General features: G+C 61.1%; 2 protein-coding genes across 3 annotated transcripts in view; one reads left to right on the plus strand and one right to left on the minus strand.

The window, feature by feature from the left end:
• Positions 1–14,912, plus strand: ATP2A1 (ATPase sarcoplasmic/endoplasmic reticulum Ca2+ transporting 1). Of its 2 annotated transcripts, XM_034988995.1 has the most exons (23): positions 1–318; positions 653–670; positions 1,053–1,135; positions 2,550–2,654; positions 3,356–3,494; positions 5,433–5,513; positions 6,385–6,470; positions 6,625–6,922; positions 7,064–7,230; positions 8,767–8,855; positions 9,128–9,230; positions 9,453–9,584; positions 10,747–10,869; positions 10,998–11,216; positions 11,922–12,257; positions 12,390–12,610; positions 12,736–12,938; positions 13,125–13,210; positions 13,302–13,435; positions 13,564–13,681; positions 13,839–13,956; positions 14,196–14,241; positions 14,621–14,912. In XM_034988995.1, exons 1-22 carry the CDS (start codon positions 201–203, stop codon positions 14,198–14,200), a joined length of 2,982 nt encoding a protein of 993 aa, XP_034844886.1. In that variant the 5' UTR covers positions 1–200; the 3' UTR covers positions 14,201–14,241; positions 14,621–14,912. The 2 variants fall into 2 exon arrangements, with proteins under 2 accessions (XP_034844886.1, XP_034844885.1); XM_034988994.1 differs by lacking the exon at positions 14,196–14,241 and having other exon boundaries at positions 14,621–14,910.
• RABEP2 (rabaptin, RAB GTPase binding effector protein 2) overlaps positions 14,866–17,294 on the minus strand; it is a 13,887-nt gene continuing 11,458 nt past the window's right edge. Inside the window, exons 9-13 of the mRNA XM_034989000.1 lie at positions 16,494–16,671; positions 16,363–16,374; positions 16,222–16,277; positions 15,876–15,992; positions 14,866–15,507 (exon numbers count right to left, since the gene is read on the minus strand). Of these exons, the coding sequence (XP_034844891.1) occupies positions 15,406–15,507; positions 15,876–15,992; positions 16,222–16,277; positions 16,363–16,374; positions 16,494–16,671 (465 nt within the window). The 3' untranslated portion in view covers positions 14,866–15,405. The remainder of the gene's footprint in view (positions 15,508–15,875; positions 15,993–16,221; positions 16,278–16,362; positions 16,375–16,493; positions 16,672–17,294) is intronic.

The raw sequence follows: 17,294 nt of genomic DNA on the forward strand, positions 1-17,294 counted from the left end.
GGAGTTGGGGGGGTGGCCGGCTGCTGCAAGTGGGACGGGGGTCAGAGTTTCGTGGAAGGAAGCAAAACGTGGGGGGGGGGCAGGAGAGAAAACCAAGAACCCCAGACAAACAGGCAGGTGTACACTGAGGAAGGCCCCCGAAGCGTGAGAACCCCCCCAGAAGGAGCGCACCACCCCCTGGCCCCCAGGAAGGGAGCACAATGGAGGCTGCACACTCCAAGACCACAGAAGAATGTTTGGCCTATTTTGGGGTGAGCGAGACTACAGGCCTTAGCCCGGACCAAGTGAAGCGGCATCTGGAGAAATACGGCCCCAATGGTAAGTGTCTCTTGGAGGAGAGGCCAGTAATGCCCTCTTGCTCCCCCACAACACAAACACATACACTTACACACACACACACTGGAGTCTCTCCCTCCAGAGTACCTTAGGGAAGAGCTGGGCCATGGTCCAGTGACTGCAGGGGGTAAGAGGATACTGACAAGACAAGGTCCCTGAGACTCAGAGTTTGGGGAGGTTTATGGGATGACCTTGGTGAACCTCAGATGCCCTTTTGGTGGCCTGATTCTCTTACCTTAGCCAGAATCCTGGGTGTGGGAGGCATTAGACTGAACCCCAAATGAATATGTCCTTTTCTTCTTTTTTCCCTGGGTAGAGCTCCCTACTGAAGAAGGTAAGTTACTGGAATCCCTAAGCTCTCTTAATGACCCCCCCTCCCCGCCAACCGTGCCCCACTCCCTTCTCCCCACCTTCTCCCTACTGACTCCTGAGGCAAATACCCTCCCCAGAGGTTAGAGTCTGGCTGGGGACAGGAGTTTCCAAGCACTTTCTCCATGAGGCCTCCAGCCCTTGAGCAACTAACTGCCCACTACCACTTTGAGGAGCCTGTTTCTGGACTCCTAGTGAGCTCCCTCAGTCCCCTCTCAGTACCAAGAGGCCTGGGCTGGAAGTCAGGCCACTCTCAGGCCCTGGATCCCAGCCGGCACTTAGAGTCCCAGCCATTCATCCGCCAGACCTTAACCCGGAGGGGCCCCCTCCCCTGCCTCTGCCCCCAGGGAAGTCCCTGTGGGAGTTGGTGGTAGAGCAGTTTGAAGACCTCCTGGTGCGGATCCTTCTCCTGGCCGCCTGCATTTCCTTCGTAAGTGTGGGCAGGCATCTGGGGGCCGGCTGGGGTGTCGGTCGGGGCTCTGGAGCATCTACGGGCGGGGGGCTCCGCCTCCTCAGCTCCTCTGGTCCAAGCCCTCAGCATCCTCTTCCAGACGGAGGGGGGCGGGGGGCGCTGATGCGCGTACGCCTCGGTCCTCCTCCACACCCCACAGGCGGGTTTTATTTTAAGCTTTAAGGGTGTTCTCAGCCAAAACACTGAAGCTAAGCCACCCCCGCAGCTTCAAGGGCTTCAAGGGCTCGGGTTACCCCCCAAGCGCCGGGCTCCCCGGCTCAGGCTCAGACTCAGACTCGCCTGCGCTCCGGCCACCACTGCTCCCGGCATGCCCCGGGGCGCGCAGCCGCTCCACCAATCCCCGAGCCTCCTGGCGCCCCCGCCCCGCCCTCCTGGCGCCGATTGGTCGCGGCGAAGACTTCCTCCCAGAGGCGGGAAAGAGCGGCTGGTGTGAGGGTGCCTCCGAGTGCGCCCGAAGGCCCAGCCGGGCCCCTCACCTGTCCCCGGGCTCCGCTGCCCGCCGCCCATCAGGGCTGGAACTCCTGGGACCCCCTCCTCACCCGCCCGGCCTGACCTTGCCCGCCCTCCCCGGGGGGCCCCTCGCAGGCGCAGGGCCGCCACCTCTCTGGCCCCGGAGCTCCCCCCACCCCACCCCAGCACCCACCCCCCCCAGCAGCCTGCCTGCCTCCTGGAGTTTCTTCCTTAACATCTTAGTCCTGCCGGAAGACAAGACTGGGGGCAAAGAAGTCTCCCTGTCCCCGGGTCTCCTTCATGGAGGCCCTGTGGGCCCCTGAGTACTAGCTGGCAGGGCCTCCCTTCTCCCTTCTCCCTTCTCCCTTCTCAGATTTGCTCCTTGACATTTGCCTGTGGCTGTTGCCTGGCAGTGGCAACAGCTGGGGTGGGGTGTGTACAGGAGGCCCCGTAACACTATCCCCCCTCCTGCTCCCTCATGAAATTGGAGCTTCCCTGCCTTGGGCTGTTGGGGAGGGCTGTGCGGGCCCCCCCCCTCCCCCCGGCGTCTGCAAGGACCACAGGGTTTTCCCTATGGAGTTTTGGCTCCTGTGGGATGGATGTGGCTGCAGGGTTCGTTGGCCTGGGTGTCCTGTGAGCTTTGTTTGCAGTCCAACAACCTGGCCAGGGAAACCCGAAAGCATGCCCAGTTAAACCCCGGGTTGTGCATGTCTACACCTGCCGGTTCCCACTGCATGAGAGCGGCGGCAGCGCTCGTGTGAGTCTGCACTTTGGAGTGTGTGGAACCTCAATCCGATGAGGGGCTGCTGTATCCTTGCAATGCCCAGCCCCGTTTGCTCCTGCGCACGTTTGTGCTCTCGTTACCCTTCTTTATGTGTTGGAGGGGCTTTATTACCGTTAGTCTCCCTCCCCTGCTCCCCAGGTGCTGGCCTGGTTTGAGGAAGGCGAAGAGACCATCACTGCCTTTGTGGAACCCTTTGTCATCCTCTTGATCCTCATTGCCAACGCCATCGTGGGGGTTTGGCAGGTTAGCTGTGACCCCGCCTCACTCCTTCACATCCTGACACTAAACACAAAGCCAGCCTCCCTCCCAGTCTCCTCCTCCTCCGTCACTTCCTCTGGGAAGTGTTCTCTGTTCCCAATGCCCAGTTTGGAAAGGGGATAGAGTGCGGGAAAGAGACGGGAGGCCGACGGGAGGCCGGCATTCCCACTGTCACTAGCTGGCTCCATAACCCAGGCAAGTTCCTTCACCTCTCTCAGCCTCAGTGTCCTCACTCGTAAAATGGGGCTAATAATCCTGCCCCTGAGCTGTGCTGAGATGGAACAGGATGATGCTTGTGGAGTGCCCAGCCCTGTGCCTGGCATATAGTAGCAGGTCAATAAATGCTAGCTTGGTTTTCCTTCTCTTCCCTTATCACCTTCTACTTTTCCTGTCCCTTGCTTGCTGATTTTTTGATTCTCTTTTCTTCTCTCCTCTGAACCTCCTTACCTGTCTTAGGCCATAAATGACAGTTTCCTCAACACACACACCTACCCTCATGCAGGGTTTGTCTACTCCCCGATGCCAGGAGCCAGGACTGCGTGACCTGCCTCTTCCTCTGTCATGTCCTTGTTTCCCCCAGGACTCTGGCCCCTGCCCCTCCTAATCCTGCCCGGCCAGTCCCCTCCCATTCCACAACCTTCCTCCTCCCTCTGATGACCCTCATCTCCTCCACCCTGTCCCCCCAGGAGCGTAATGCAGAGAATGCCATCGAGGCTTTGAAGGAATATGAACCCGAGATGGGGAAAGTCTACCGGGCTGACCGCAAGTCAGTGCAAAGGATCAAGGCTCGGGACATTGTCCCCGGGGACATCGTGGAGGTGGCCGGTGAGTGATGGGAGTGAGTAGTCCAGGAAGGGAGACCTTGACTTCGAGGCCGAGAGGATGCGTATGGTGAGGCCGGGGGGTGTGGGGGGGATTCTGCTGTCTGGGAGGTAGCCGGGATGGCAGAGTCTTTGCTTCTCCTTCTCAGACTCCTCAGGAGGTCATCCCAGGGCACCATGGCCATAGCACCCCTCCCTGTCAGAGTCTCAGCAGGAACAGCCAGTCCTGTCCCTGACGCTTCAGACGGACCCCCTGCTCCCCCTCCTCTCCCCCTGCACTTGCAAGCAACAGGTGGAACCCAGTCCCTGCCAATGGTCCTGTCTCCACCCCCCTCCTGAGGCCTGGCTTCTCTCTCCTTCCACCCACCCCCAAGCTTGGTCAGCTTTAAATCTTGACCTCTTGGTGCCCTTGAGGCCTCTTGAAGGGGAAGGAGTAAGGGTAGAAGGGAGGAGGGGGGCTGAAGGCTCAAGCCCCCAACCATGTAAGGGAAACTCAGGCCCCAGCAGGGAGCACGGGACCTGGGAGGAGGGGAGCTCAAGGAAGGGCCCCGCCTCTCCGGTGAGGGACACTTAATGCCTGACCAGGGAGGGGTGGGGGCCGAGTGGCTAAGATTACTGGGATTCTGCCCCCTTCAGCGTTTTTTATATTTGCCCTGCACAGGCCTTCCCACCTCTCCAGGCCCCTGGCAGAGGGGAAAGTATCTAGGCCTGCTTGCCTCCACTAGACTCCCCAGTTGCCACCACGGGAGGCCTAGGGAGAGGGAGGGAGGGCGGGCTGAAGACCCCGGGGCACCATCATAGGGCCGTCCTGCCCTGGTGACAGTTTGGAGTCACAGCGCCATGAATGTCTATAAATATCGCTTGGGCTTGGGTGACAGGGTGTCCCGCCCAACTCCGTGGCAGACCTCCTCCCTCCTCTGTCAGCTTCCTCTGGCCCAGGAGGAGGAACCTTAGAAAAAGGGAAAGGAAAGCGGCCCAACAAACCCCGTCCCCAGTACCATCGGTGGGACTAGGTGGGGTGAGGCAGAGGCCCTGGGAGGCGATTAGCCTCCTCAAAGGCCCTGAAGTCCCGGGGGGGGGGGGGGCATCATCCGCCTTGTCAGCCTACCTGCAAGGTGGTTTCCTGGGGTGACCCCCTCCCGTGCATCTGCTGTGGCCTGCCCCCCCCACTCTTGCTCGGCTCCCTCCTGCCCCGCCATTCCGTCTCTCCTGCCCATCTCCCCGGCCCCCTCACCTCACCCACTGTGGCTGCCTGCCTTCCCTCGGGTGTGCAGACCAGGGCCCGGCAGGTTTCTGCTGGGCAGTCTCCACCAGGCCCTGTGGGACTTCTCCCATCCGCCCCTTCGGTTCCTCCCTCTCCCGTAGCTCCTGCTCTTCTCACCCATCCCTTGTCTCCACCTTTTGTCCTGCTCGACACAGTTTTCCTCAATTCTCGTATTTTCTCCTGGTTCTTCCTGTTCCCCCATGTCCCCCCTGTGATTCCACGACCTCCTGTCCCCTCTGAGGCGCATCTCTCAAATTCACCCTGTTTCTTTTAGTTCTTTTCTTGCCCTTCTCTCCCCACCTTTCTCCCTCGTTTCCCTCTCTGTTTTGCTGTCTCATTACACAACTGGATCGTTCCTAATTCTCCCTTCAGCCACTCAGCGTAGATGTTTATTGAACACATGCTATGTGCCAGGCCATGCGCCAGGCCCTCTCGCGGGCTCACAGCCCACGGAGGGGAGAAAAGAAACAAGGGGGCAGTTGGAATGAGTGTTGAGAGGGGGACGCTTGCTGGGGCTACAGGAGCCCACGCCAAGGGCCCGACTCAAGCCCGGGGTGGGCACCCAGCCCCAGCGACCTGAAGGACGCGGTGTGGTAGTCAGACAAAGATCGGGCTTTTCTTGGGAAGGAAGAAAACTCCTTTCTCAACTGACTTCACTCTCGTCTACTGTCTCCACAGTGGGGGACAAAGTCCCCGCAGATATCCGCATCCTAACCATCAAATCCACCACGCTCCGGGTTGACCAGTCCATCCTGACAGGTCCGCTGGGCCGGGTGGGAGGATGCCTCAAGGGGGCGTGGGGATGAGGTGGGGAGCTGGGTGGACACACAGGGATGAAACTCCAGGTGGATGAAAGAGAACAGCCAGGCCCTCCTGGCTCCCTAGCACACCAGTGACATGAGCATGCCTCAGCTTTGTTCACCATCGCGAGCCTGAAACCCAAGGGCTCATGGGAGACGGCAGGACGTTTGTGCCCGGTCTCCAGGCGGTCATCGACCCCATCCTTCCTCATGGACATTCAGACATCCAGAGAGCTGTCTTGTTGCCTCAAAAGCACCGCCCCGCCCCCCCAGCCCCAAGTGAGGAACCATAGATTCCAGGACAAGATGGAGGGTCCAAATGCACTTAAAACCACAGCTGCTTCTGTTTCTCCACTGCGAGAGAGAGGGTGAAGAGCCAGCGAGCCTTCCCTGTGGTCCAAGGAGGCAAGGCTGGGCTGGCCTGAGGTGGCTCCTGAGCCCCTGCCCAGTGGAGTGAGGGGGGGGCGTCTCCTTCCCGGGAACGTGCTCTGTCATTGACCATGCCCCGTCCCATAAAGAAGCTTCTTTGACTTTCGCCAAGACCTGGTTCTGAAGTCTATATATTATCGTCCCCATTTTACAGAGAACAGAGGTTAAGTGATCCCCAATTATGCAGCTTGTAAGTGGTCAAGCTGGGGCTCGGGTCAAGGTCTTTTTACTCCAAGTGTGATGGATTTCCCATGTGCTTTTGCCAGAGTTCAGCCTCCCTCCAGAACTGTTGCTTGGTCCTCACCAGGCCCTGTCCTGCCAAGCAGGGCCGGAGTCAGGGCTGGGAAGGATGGGAGGAGGACATGATGTCATCTGAAAACCTCTTGGCTCCTTCTCCGCAGGCGAGTCCATATCTGTCATCAAGCACACAGACCCTGTTCCTGACCCCCGAGCTGTCAACCAGGATAAGAAGAACATGCTTTTCTCGGTGAGCCATGTGGGGCCAGCTGTCATGTGCTCAAGCCAGAGGCCCCAGTGGGGGAGAGACCTGGCAGCACGAGGAGAGATGAGGCCCACCATTGGGAGGGTACAGCAGGAGGGTCGCCTCTCGCCCGACTCCTCGCCTCCCGTCCGCCCTTCAGGGTACCAACATTGCCGCTGGCAAGGCCTTGGGCATCGTGGCCACCACTGGTGTGAGCACTGAGATTGGGAAGATCCGTGACCAAATGGCCGCCACAGAACAGGACAAAACCCCCCTGCAGCAGAAGCTGGATGAGTTTGGGGAGCAGCTCTCCAAGGTCATCTCCCTCATCTGCGTGGCCGTCTGGCTCATCAACATTGGCCACTTCAATGATCCTGTCCATGGGGGCTCCTGGTTCCGGGGGGCCATCTACTACTTTAAGATCGCCGTGGCCCTGGCTGTGGCCGCAATCCCAGAAGGTATGGCAAGCTCCCTTTATCCTGCCATGCGCTAATCGAACCCGCAGAGGCCCCCTTTCCAAGTAGGGTAACATTTACCGGCTCCAAGGGACCCGACCTCCTAGGGGGCTGTCCCTCACGCCCTCCCCTTCCTCCCCACAGGCCTTCCTGCAGTCATCACCACCTGCCTAGCCCTGGGCACCCGGCGGATGGCAAAGAAAAATGCCATCGTGAGGAGCTTGCCCTCCGTAGAGACTCTGGGCTGCACCTCTGTCATCTGTTCTGACAAGACGGGCACCCTCACCACCAACCAGATGTCTGTGTGCAAGGTCAGGGAAGGGTGGGCGACTCCCACTCCCAAGACGGCCTTTGGGGTGACATGAGCCCTCCAAAGATGGGGTCAGCCCTTCAGCCCTGGCAGCCTCTCCTTCTGGCTGGGGAAGGAAATACGCAGAGGGTAGGCATAGATTGCCACCCTACCAGCTGTGAAAAGGAAGAGTGGGGGGGGCCCCTCTGCCCCCCAGCCCCAAGACTGGTCGTCCGTGGCAGGGCCTGGGCAGCCCAGCCCCACTGATCTTGAACAGCATTTCCTAAGCCAGGGCTCTTAACCTCTTCTGCGCCCTAGACTCTTCGGCAGTCTGGACCTTCTGTCGGGATGATAGTTTAAATGTATAAAATAAAATACACAGGACCCTTGTTTAAAAAATGCACTGGGTTATGGAGGAAACCAGCAATTGAAATACAGTTACCAAATATTTTAAAAACACGTTTGTGCCGCGGTCACCCCTCTGCTTTGGGGCTAATGCATTCCGTAGCAGGTCCAGTGGTGCTCAAGCAGTGAGCTGTTTTGAGGGCCCTGCAACAGTGCGATGTGTTAGGAAAGGAGCTGTGGGCCTGTCGCTGGCAGTCACAGGCGCTGAGGATATCGATGTGGTCCGCTGCTTGCATTCGTGATTGGGAGGAAATGCTCAATGTCAGAGAGAAAACAAGAGGGGTCATTTTTCTCCCCTGCCATCCAAGATGTTCCCACACCTCTTGGCAAGGGGTCGGGGTTCGGGAGAGGGGGTATCATCCAGGGACCCGGGCAAAGAGCCCCTGCCCTAAACAGGGTTCTGTGAGAGAGCATGTCCATGAAGCATACATTGTTGTTCTGAGACTCGAGGGCTGTGCGGTCAGACCAGGGCGAGAAGGGCTGTACCGTGTGCTCCTTGAGGAGACCCCCGTGCTCGCTCGCACTTGAAAGCCTCAGAGAAGGATGATCGTCAAGAGAGGGGGGATTCCGCTTCGTTTCACCCAGCATTTTGCACACTTACTTGACCACAGAACCGTTGTCTCTTCGAGCCCATCTGAAGCCCCATCCCTCCCACCGCAGGCCGAAGTTCAGGGCGGGCTGCTCTTCTCCGGGACCTTCCAAAGCCCAGGCTTCAAAGCCAGACCGCAGGCTCCTGCAACTGGGCTCCTGCCCTGTTTCATAAAAATGAATTGATTGCCCTCACTTGAAAGTCAAGAGATTTCACAGGAAAAAACCCTGAATTTTGCAGGCTCTTCCTGCAAAACGGGAAAGATCTGGCCGCGAGCGGCTGGAGCGACAGCGGGGCCACAGGCTCTCGTGTCCCTTGTTGCGCACGCCTCCTTTTATTGACTTGTCCAAAGGAGCCTCCAGTGTGGCCTGCAGAAACTAGGGCCCTTTGTTTGGAGGCCACGAGCACCAGACATGGAGGATGATGGCAAGGGAGTAACGGGGAGGCTCGCTTAGTCTGCAGGGGTGGCCGGGAGAGGGACGGGGCAGCGGCCTCCCCTCGGTGCCGACCACCTTCGGGGATGGTGACAGCTAGACACCTGTGCCCATGCCCCTCTCCCTGCAGATGTTTATCATCGACAAGGTGGACGGAAACATCTGTGTCCTCAACGAGTTCTCCATCACTGGTTCCACTTACGCTCCAGAAGGAGAGGTGTAAGTCCCCGGAAGCCCTCCCCTCAGCTCCCCGTGGCCCCCGCAGACAGCACCCCCCACTTCTTTCCCCGGGGGCCTCCCTCTAGTTTTATCTTCCTTTCTCTCTCCTCTTCCTTCCCCGACCTTGTTCTCTCTCCCGCTTGAGTGGCCTCCACATCAGTGACCACGTCCCCGACTGTCCCTTGCCACTTTCCCCATGTTCTCTCTGCGTCTCGGTCCCTATTCTCCTCTACTTGTCTCTTTGCCTTCCTTCCTCCCCGCCCCGCTGCCAGCTTGAAGAATGATAAGCCAGTCCGCTCAGGGCAGTACGATGGGCTGGTGGAGCTGGCCACCATCTGTGCCCTCTGCAATGACTCTTCCTTGGACTTCAATGAGGTAACCTCTTCGCTCCCTGACGCAGCCCCTCTGTCCCCTTCCAGCTGGCTGAGGCCAGGCCTCTGCACCAGGCCACGTGGGAAGGGGACGCTCTGTACCAAGGCCTCTCCTGGGTGGAAGGCAGAGGGAGTGGCTGGCCCCCTTCCCGTTCTAGGGGGAAGGTGGGAGCAAGGGGCCGGGAGTGCAGGGCACTTACTGCTTCTTCCTCCTCTGTCCTCTCAGACCAAAGGTGTTTATGAAAAAGTGGGCGAGGCCACCGAGACCGCGCTCACCACCCTGGTGGAGAAGATGAATGTATTCAACACAGACGTGAGAAACCTCTCGAAGGTGGAGAGGGCCAATGCCTGCAACTCGGTGAGTCTGGGCGCTCCCTCCCACGGGGCCCTTGTTGGCCTCGGGTCACACAGGCCAGGACCCAGGGACCCTCAGCGGGCAGAGGCCGCCAGTCCAGCTGGGCAGGGCCTTGTGCCCCGTGTGGGGACTGCAGCCAGCACGGGCAGCCGGCCTCTCCACAGCTGTTCTTGGCCAGGCCAACGTTGGGTAGGCCCTCCTGCCCCTGGACCGATGCGCCCTCACCACCACCTCGCTGCAGCCCGCCTCGATGACCCTTCCTCCTGTTATGTCCCTAGCTGGAAGGGATGGCGCCGGGCACAGAGACTGGCCACCCATCGCGGTGCTTCCCTTGTCCACGTGAACAAACCCCACTCTGTTCCTAAAATTTTGCTGTTAATATTTCCTTAATGTGTATATTACGCTCCTCTTGTATATTATGTTTTTCACATTCCTCATTCTTTTGTTTTCTCTTTTTTATATACGTAAGACACCCATTGCTGCTTGACCTAATAGGACAGGAATAATGAAAACAATAGATATATCTATCAGTAGAGAGTACGTGGAAGAAATTTACGAATGCTAATATAAACATCACCTGATTTTTTATTTATTGTTACTCTTATTCTTGTTTTCTTTTGAAATCTCTATGATGCATTTGGTGAAAAAGGCTCGCGTTCATTTTTGTGGCGTGTTTATTACTGCATGCCAGGCAGTAGGTCTGCATTGTCCCATAACACGTCTCTAGGAGCCCATGTGTAGTTACTTCAATTTAAATTAATTAAAATGAGATAAAAGTAAAAACTCACTTCTTTGGCTACACCAGACACATTTTCCATGCTGAATAACTGTACTCAGTGGCATCGTATTGGATGGTTCCGATTAGGGAACATTCCCACCATCACTGAAAGTTCTAGACGGTACCATATCGTGCCATCCTGTTTCAGTCGTGCTTTAAACTAGACACTGTAAGAAAGCGGCAGCACCAGTCTTGAAGTTCTCTCTGTTTGCACCAGACTGAGCTCCAGTCTGAGACTTGGCTTGTGGTCTGCTCTGACCTCCAGATTCTTTTTGACTATGTTTTAAGGGGTCTGGGACTCTGCCCTTCTAGCACAGCATCGTCATTCTCATCCCACCAATTTCATGTCTGGCCTCTCCCTCTCCGTCTCCTTCTCCTCTTTCCCAGGTGATCCGACAGCTAATGAAGAAGGAATTCACCCTGGAGTTCTCCCGGGACAGGAAGTCCATGTCTGTCTACTGCTCCCCAGCCAAATCCCGGGCTGCTGTGGGCAACAAGATGTTTGTCAAGGTCAGAAATCAGAATGGGCCTCAGTCCCCCTCGTCTTCCTAATCCCGGAGCCCTCTCCTATCCCTGCTCCCCATCACTGTACCCTGGAAGAGAGACAATGGTCTCTGAAAGCTCTCCTGGTCTCCTAGGGCGCCCCCGAAGGGGTCATTGACCGCTGTAACTACGTGCGAGTTGGCACCACCCGGGTGCCCATGACGGGGCCGGTGAAGGACAAGATCTTGTCGGTGATCAAGGAGTGGGGCACTGGCCGGGACACGCTGCGCTGCCTGGCCCTGGCCACCCGGGACACCCCCCCGAAGCGAGAGGAGATGATCCTGGAGGATTCTGCCAAGTTCATGGAGTATGAGGTGAGCAGACGGAAGCCTCCCCTCACCCCCAAGTCATCCGCCTCCCCCGGCTCCACCCGTGTCAGGTCCTGCTGCGTCACATCCCCTCAAATCACAGGAAAGAACCTAGAATCTGGAAGGACTATAGGAACCATCTAGTTGGTCCAGGGTTATTCTGCTGGTGGCCATGAGCCTGTCCGGGATGAGGTGAGGCACTTGCCGCCAGAGCAGAGACCCAGGTGGTCCCTGGGCGTTCTCGGTTCTGCGCGTGGTTCCATAAGTGAGATCCTCCCGATGCGAGAGCGGGGCTAGACCTGCGCTCTGGTGCCCGGGCCTTACCTTGCAGGGGACCGGCTCTCCATAGAGCACTAGAGTCCACCCCTTCGTTTTCTCGTCGGGACCCAGTGGCCCGGCAGGTAGCCTGGATTGGCTGAGGGCTGTAGACCAGTGAGTGGCCCCACCAAAGGCAGAAACCACTGCCCTAACTCCCAGTTCTAGTTCTTTCCTTGAAATATCCACGGGCAGCCACCTCCGCTGGGCCAGGCAGTGCCAGGCCTGCAGGCATGCATGTGAACAAGGAACGTCTCCTGCCCCTGGGCTTACGAGGCCCCACTGAGATTTGCATACCAGGCCCCATCTCCCACCATCCCCCTGACCCCTGAGCTTCCTTCCTAGCTCATCTTCCGAGTCCTTCCCTGACTCTGTCGCTCTCGGCCGTCTCCCCAGACGGACCTGACATTCATCGGCGTGGTGGGCATGCTGGACCCACCCCGCAAGGAGGTCACAGGCTCTATTCAGCTGTGCCGGGACGCTGGAATCCGAGTCATCATGATCACCGGGGACAACAAGGGCACAGCCATTGCCATCTGCCGGCGAATCGGCATCTTCGGGGAGAACGAGGAGGTGGCCGACCGAGCCTATACCGGCCGGGAGTTCGACGACCTGCCCCTGGCTGAGCAGCGGGAGGCCTGCCGTCGAGCCTGCTGCTTCGCCCGCGTGGAGCCATCCCATAAGTCGAAGATCGTGGAGTATCTGCAGTCCTATGATGAGATCACGGCCATGGTGAGCGGACGGCGGGGCTGCGCAGGGCTGGGGGGGGGGGCATGGGGGTGGGGCCCGGGGGGGACTGAGATGCCCAGGGGAGGATCAGCCCCCAAGGAGGGTTTGCGTCCCACCTTCTTGTTCTGCCCTCAGACAGGTGACGGGGTCAACGACGCGCCCGCCCTGAAGAAGGCCGAGATCGGCATCGCCATGGGATCCGGCACCGCCGTGGCCAAGACGGCCTCCGAGATGGTCCTGGCCGACGACAACTTCTCCACCATCGTGGCCGCGGTGGAGGAGGGCCGCGCCATCTACAACAACATGAAGCAGTTCATCCGCTACCTCATCTCCTCCAACGTGGGCGAGGTGGTCTGGTGAGCGGCCTGGGCGGGCGGGCGCCCGGGAGGAACCCGGGGCGGTGGGGTGGGCTGGCGGGGCTGGGGGGGGTCGGCCACAGGCCCGGAGGCAGGGCGGACACGGGACTGCCTCCTTCTGGCAGCATCTTCCTGACCGCCGCCTTAGGGCTGCCCGAGGCCCTGATCCCTGTGCAGCTGCTGTGGGTGAACTTGGTGACCGACGGGCTCCCGGCCACGGCGCTGGGCTTCAACCCACCAGACCTGGACATCATGGACCGGCCCCCCCGGAGCCCCAAGGAGCCCCTCATCAGTGGCTGGCTCTTCTTCCGCTACATGGCGATTGGGGGTGAGGCCAGAGGGGGACCCCGCACTCCTTCCCCACCGTTGGGACTAACCCCCTCTCTGGCACACCTGCTCCCTTGGGGCAGCCACCCCGATGGGCCCTCTTGCTCAACAAGCCGTTGGCGGCCGCGAGCCCTCAACACCTCCCGTCCCCCCAGCTGTGACCCCAACTCCCATCTCTCTACCGCAGGCTACGTGGGTGCGGCCACCGTGGGAGCAGCAGCCTGGTGGTTCCTGTACGCAGATGACGGGCCTCATGTCACCTACAGCCAGCTGGTAGGGGGACGCAGGAGGGAGGAGGGCGGGGAGCAGGAGGGAGGCGCGGAGGCTTCTGTGGGATCCCAGCTCCTCACTCCTCCCCCTGCAGACTCATTTCATGCAGTGCAACGAGGAAAACCCTGACTTTGAGGGCCTGGACTGCGAGGTCTTTGAGGCCTCCGAGCCCATGACCATGGCCTTGTCCGTGCTGGTGACCATCGAGATGTGCAACGCCCTCAACAGGTGGGGCCTGCCCGCCCGCCCCGGCCGCCTTCCAGAGGCCGCTGTGTCCTCCCCCTTCCTCTCTCTGCTCACCACTGCTCTCTTCTGCTGTCCCCCACCCTGGGCTCCGCCTGGCCTCCCCTTCACAGCCTGTCTGAGAACCAGTCCCTCCTGCGGATGCCCCCCTGGGTGAACATCTGGCTGCTGGGCTCCATCTGCCTCTCCATGTCCCTCCACTTTCTCATCCTCTACGTCGACCCTCTGCCGGTGAGCCCTCTCGGTGGGGGCCGGAGAGCCTCTGTGGGCTGGGGTGCGCACAGAGGGAGGAGGGAGTCAGGCTGGGGCGGTGCGGGAACCCTGGCCCCCCCCCCGGCCCCCCCCCAAGAGGGACACTGGTCCTCACCACCTCCGCCCGCCCTCCCAGATGATCTTCAAGCTCCAGGCCCTGGACCTCACCCACTGGCTCATGGTCCTCAAGATCTCCTTTCCAGTCATTGTGCTCGATGAGCTCCTCAAGTTCGTTGCTCGGAACTACCTGGAGGGTAAGCCGCGGCCCTCCGCCGAGCCCCGTTCGCCCCAGGCCCTCCCTCTGCGCTGCGAAGGCGCCTGCCCCCCCTTCCTTTCCAGCGGGGTGCTCTGGCCCTGAGAGGACCGGCATCCCTTGCCCGGGCCCCCATGGCCCTGCACCTGTGCGGGCGCCCGCAGCCTCCTCAGCCCTCCTTGGCCCTCCGCTCCCGCCTCTCCCTCCGTAACTCTGTCTCTCTGTCCTCTCTGGCCTTAGGATAACCCGTCCCCCCCCTCCTCCACCTCTTTGAACCGTGTCACAGGTATCGCCCCCCTCTCGCCCTCGCCCCCAGCTGCTGTGCCCCCCGCGCGCCCCCCTCTCCTCCTCGAGGTCACTTGCGCTCGCTGCTCCCCCTGGAGCTCCTGCTGCCACGGCCAGGCTTCCCGGCGGGGCGCGCTGCGGCCTGGGCCACGCGGTCGGCTGGGCCGGCTGGGCTGCAGGGCTGGGGGTTGGGGGCTGCGGGGCTGGGGCTGAGCTGTCCGCTGCCGGGGCTGCCGGGCCGGGGAGGAGTGGGGGCTGGGACACAGGTGAGTCCGGGGCGACCCTCCAGGTGAGTGTGCCGGGGAGAGGGGCCACAGAGCCTGGGACGGACCCTTCCTCTCCCCTCCTGCCCCCTGCCTCATTCTTCCCTCTCCTTCCAGATCCAGAAGATGAAAGGAGGAAGTAACCACTCCTTCTGCCCCTTCTTCCCCACCCTGATAGTGACGCATCTTTGGCCAGAGCTGTGGCACAGACGCCCACGTCCCCTCCTCTCCCCGACGGTTTTGTTTATAAACACGAGGGTCCCTTTCACTTTTCCACCCTCCTCGACAGCACACCTTCCCTTCTGCTCTTGTAAAACCTCCCCTCCCCAACCCCATGGGGCTTGCAGGGACAAGGCGACGGATTGAGCTGAGCTGCTTATTTATTGAAAATAAATGACAGAAAAGTCTGGTCTTGCCTCTGTGCACGTCTTGGGGCCTGGGTCGGGCCCCTGGGGACAAGCATCTTAGTGTCATGCAGTCCAGAAAGCAGCTGCCTGTCCCAGGGTGCGCGTGTGGAGGGACCGGCTGCCGTGGGCCAGAGGCTCCCAGCCACCACCCAGGGCCCGGCTGCCGGTCTGGCTGGGGCGGGGCGGCAGGGGGGGCAGGAGGGCTGGGACCCAGGAGGCAGCATGGCAGCCAGAAAGCCGCAGGGCTGAGCCTACACCTTTGGTTCCTGGAGGGGGGCTGGGACTCCGGCCCAGGTGTCGTCCTTGGGAGCAGGAGGCCAGCCACCCCTGGGGGGAGGTGCTGGAGAGAGGGCAGTGGTGGCCCCAGCACCCCAACCCCAGGCTTGGAGGGGATGAAGACCCTATCCTGAGACCCTCCCCCCCACCAAAGCCCAGGCCTCTGGGTTCAGGAGCGGGGAAAGACAGTCTCCCCCAAGGTGGGTGGCTTCTAGCCGCTCAGGTGTCCTTGATGTCCCTGATGTCCCTGAGGGGCGCCTCATCCATGATACCGCGCACTTGTTCCAGACTTTCCGCCTGGCGGACCTGTTCCAGGCGCACCTGTGGGGCCCAGTGAGGGAGGAAGAGGGCCCTTGGTGGGGAAATGCCGCCCCCGCCCCGCCCGCCCGCCCCCCCAGGGGCCCCGCCTTCCCCAGCCCACGGTGAAACGGGGATTCAAGGGAAGAAACGGGTCCTAAGAGAGCGGCCTGACAAGTGTGGGCAGGGGCAGGCGCCGCACGCCAGGCTCGGGCCGCGGGCTTCGCTCGGGCCGCAGAGACGGGCGCCCGAGGTCTTCCGCTGCCTCTGAGCAACAGCCCAGAGGGAAGGACGATGCCAGCCTCGGGAGGAGGACGAGGACGCCCCTAACTGGAAGGCTGTCCTTGGAGGACCTAGGGCGAGCCGCCTGAGGGGAAGGGGCCACCCCGTACCTGCAGGGCCTGGGACAGTCGTACAAAATCCCTCTGCACCTGTTCGCTGGTCTCCAGCTCCGCCTGCAGCCGCAGCACCTTCGCCCTCTGCTCTGAGAGCAGGTCTGTGAGCTGGGCCTGGGGGGAAAGGACGCAGGGCTGGGGACTCGCGCCGCACGGGGACATGCAGGGTGTGGACGGTCGAGCCCCTTCCACACCACCCCTGACTCTGACGTCTTCCGTGGGGCCGGGCCCGGTGGCTGCCTCACGGCTTCCTGCCACCGGGCCTCACGGGGACAGAAAGGGCAGGAGGGGCCGGGGAGGGTCTTCCGCCGTCACCGAGTCCGGCCCTGGAGGCCAGCCTCACCTTGCTCTGTTCCTGCTCGACCCGCTCCATCTCCGTCCTCAGGCTGCACAGGGAGGCTGGGAAGTCAGGCAGGGGCCAGCCGTCAGGCCCACGGCCCCCCTCCTTCCCGCCCCGCCCGGCCGGGCTCCGGCCCCTACTCACCCTCTAACACCTCTGTGCGGAAAGGAAAAAAGAGAGGTCAAGGCTCCTCCTTCTTACACACCGGCTCCTCGCTGCCCGCTCCTGGCCTCCCCGGGAGCGAGGCCGGGGTGGCCCCGCGCCCCGTCCCTCACCTGTCTCCTCCCGCTGCACCCTCAGCTGCCCCTCCAGGCTGGCCCTGGCCGCCGTCTCTTCTTCCAGCGCCTCGCGGAGCGTCACGATCTCGATCCGGAGGCGCTCGGCCTCGTGCTCCCGGGCCTGCTGCTGGGCGTGCGCCTCCTGCCTCGTGAGGCGTACCAGCCGCTGCAGCTCCTGGAGGGGAGGCCGGTCACTGCCGGGGGGCGGGGGGGGGCCACAGGGGCCACCGTCCCGGGGGTGCGGGCCAAGGGAGGAAACTTAAAAGGGGAACAACCTAAGCGCCCAGCACGAGGAAGTGAAGGTTTATAGCAGCCACACCACCAGGCCCGGAGGACCCCCACGCACGGGGCCGAGGGAAGGCCCCCCCATCCCCCGAGCAGGACACCCTTGTCATGCTCAAACCACCGAGGTTAGCACCCCGCTGCTGAGGCAGGCGTGTCTGTGTAACAGAAACCAAAACAGAGCAAGGGCACGACCACGGGCAGGGCGACCACGGGCAGGACGACCAAGAGAAGAATGACCAAGGGAAGAACGACCAAGGGCAGGGCGACCAAGGGCAGGGCGACCAAGGGCAGGGCGACCAAGGGAAGGGCAACCAAGGGAAGAACGACCAAGGGCAGGGCGACCAAGGGCAGGGCAACCAAGGGCAGGGCGACCAAGGGCAGGATGACCAAGGGAAGAACGACCAAGGGAAGAACGACCAAGGGCAGGGCGACCAAGGGCAGGGCGACCAAGGGCAGGACGACCAAGGGAAGGACGACCAAGGGAAGAACGACCAAGGGCAGGGCGACCAAGGG

The sequence above is a fragment of the Mirounga leonina genome, unplaced genomic scaffold (genome assembly GCF_011800145.1).
Source record: "Mirounga leonina isolate KUSES-001 unplaced genomic scaffold, KU_Mleo_1.0 Mir_454, whole genome shotgun sequence".
In the NCBI taxonomy this organism is placed as follows: domain Eukaryota; kingdom Metazoa; phylum Chordata; class Mammalia; order Carnivora; family Phocidae; genus Mirounga; species Mirounga leonina.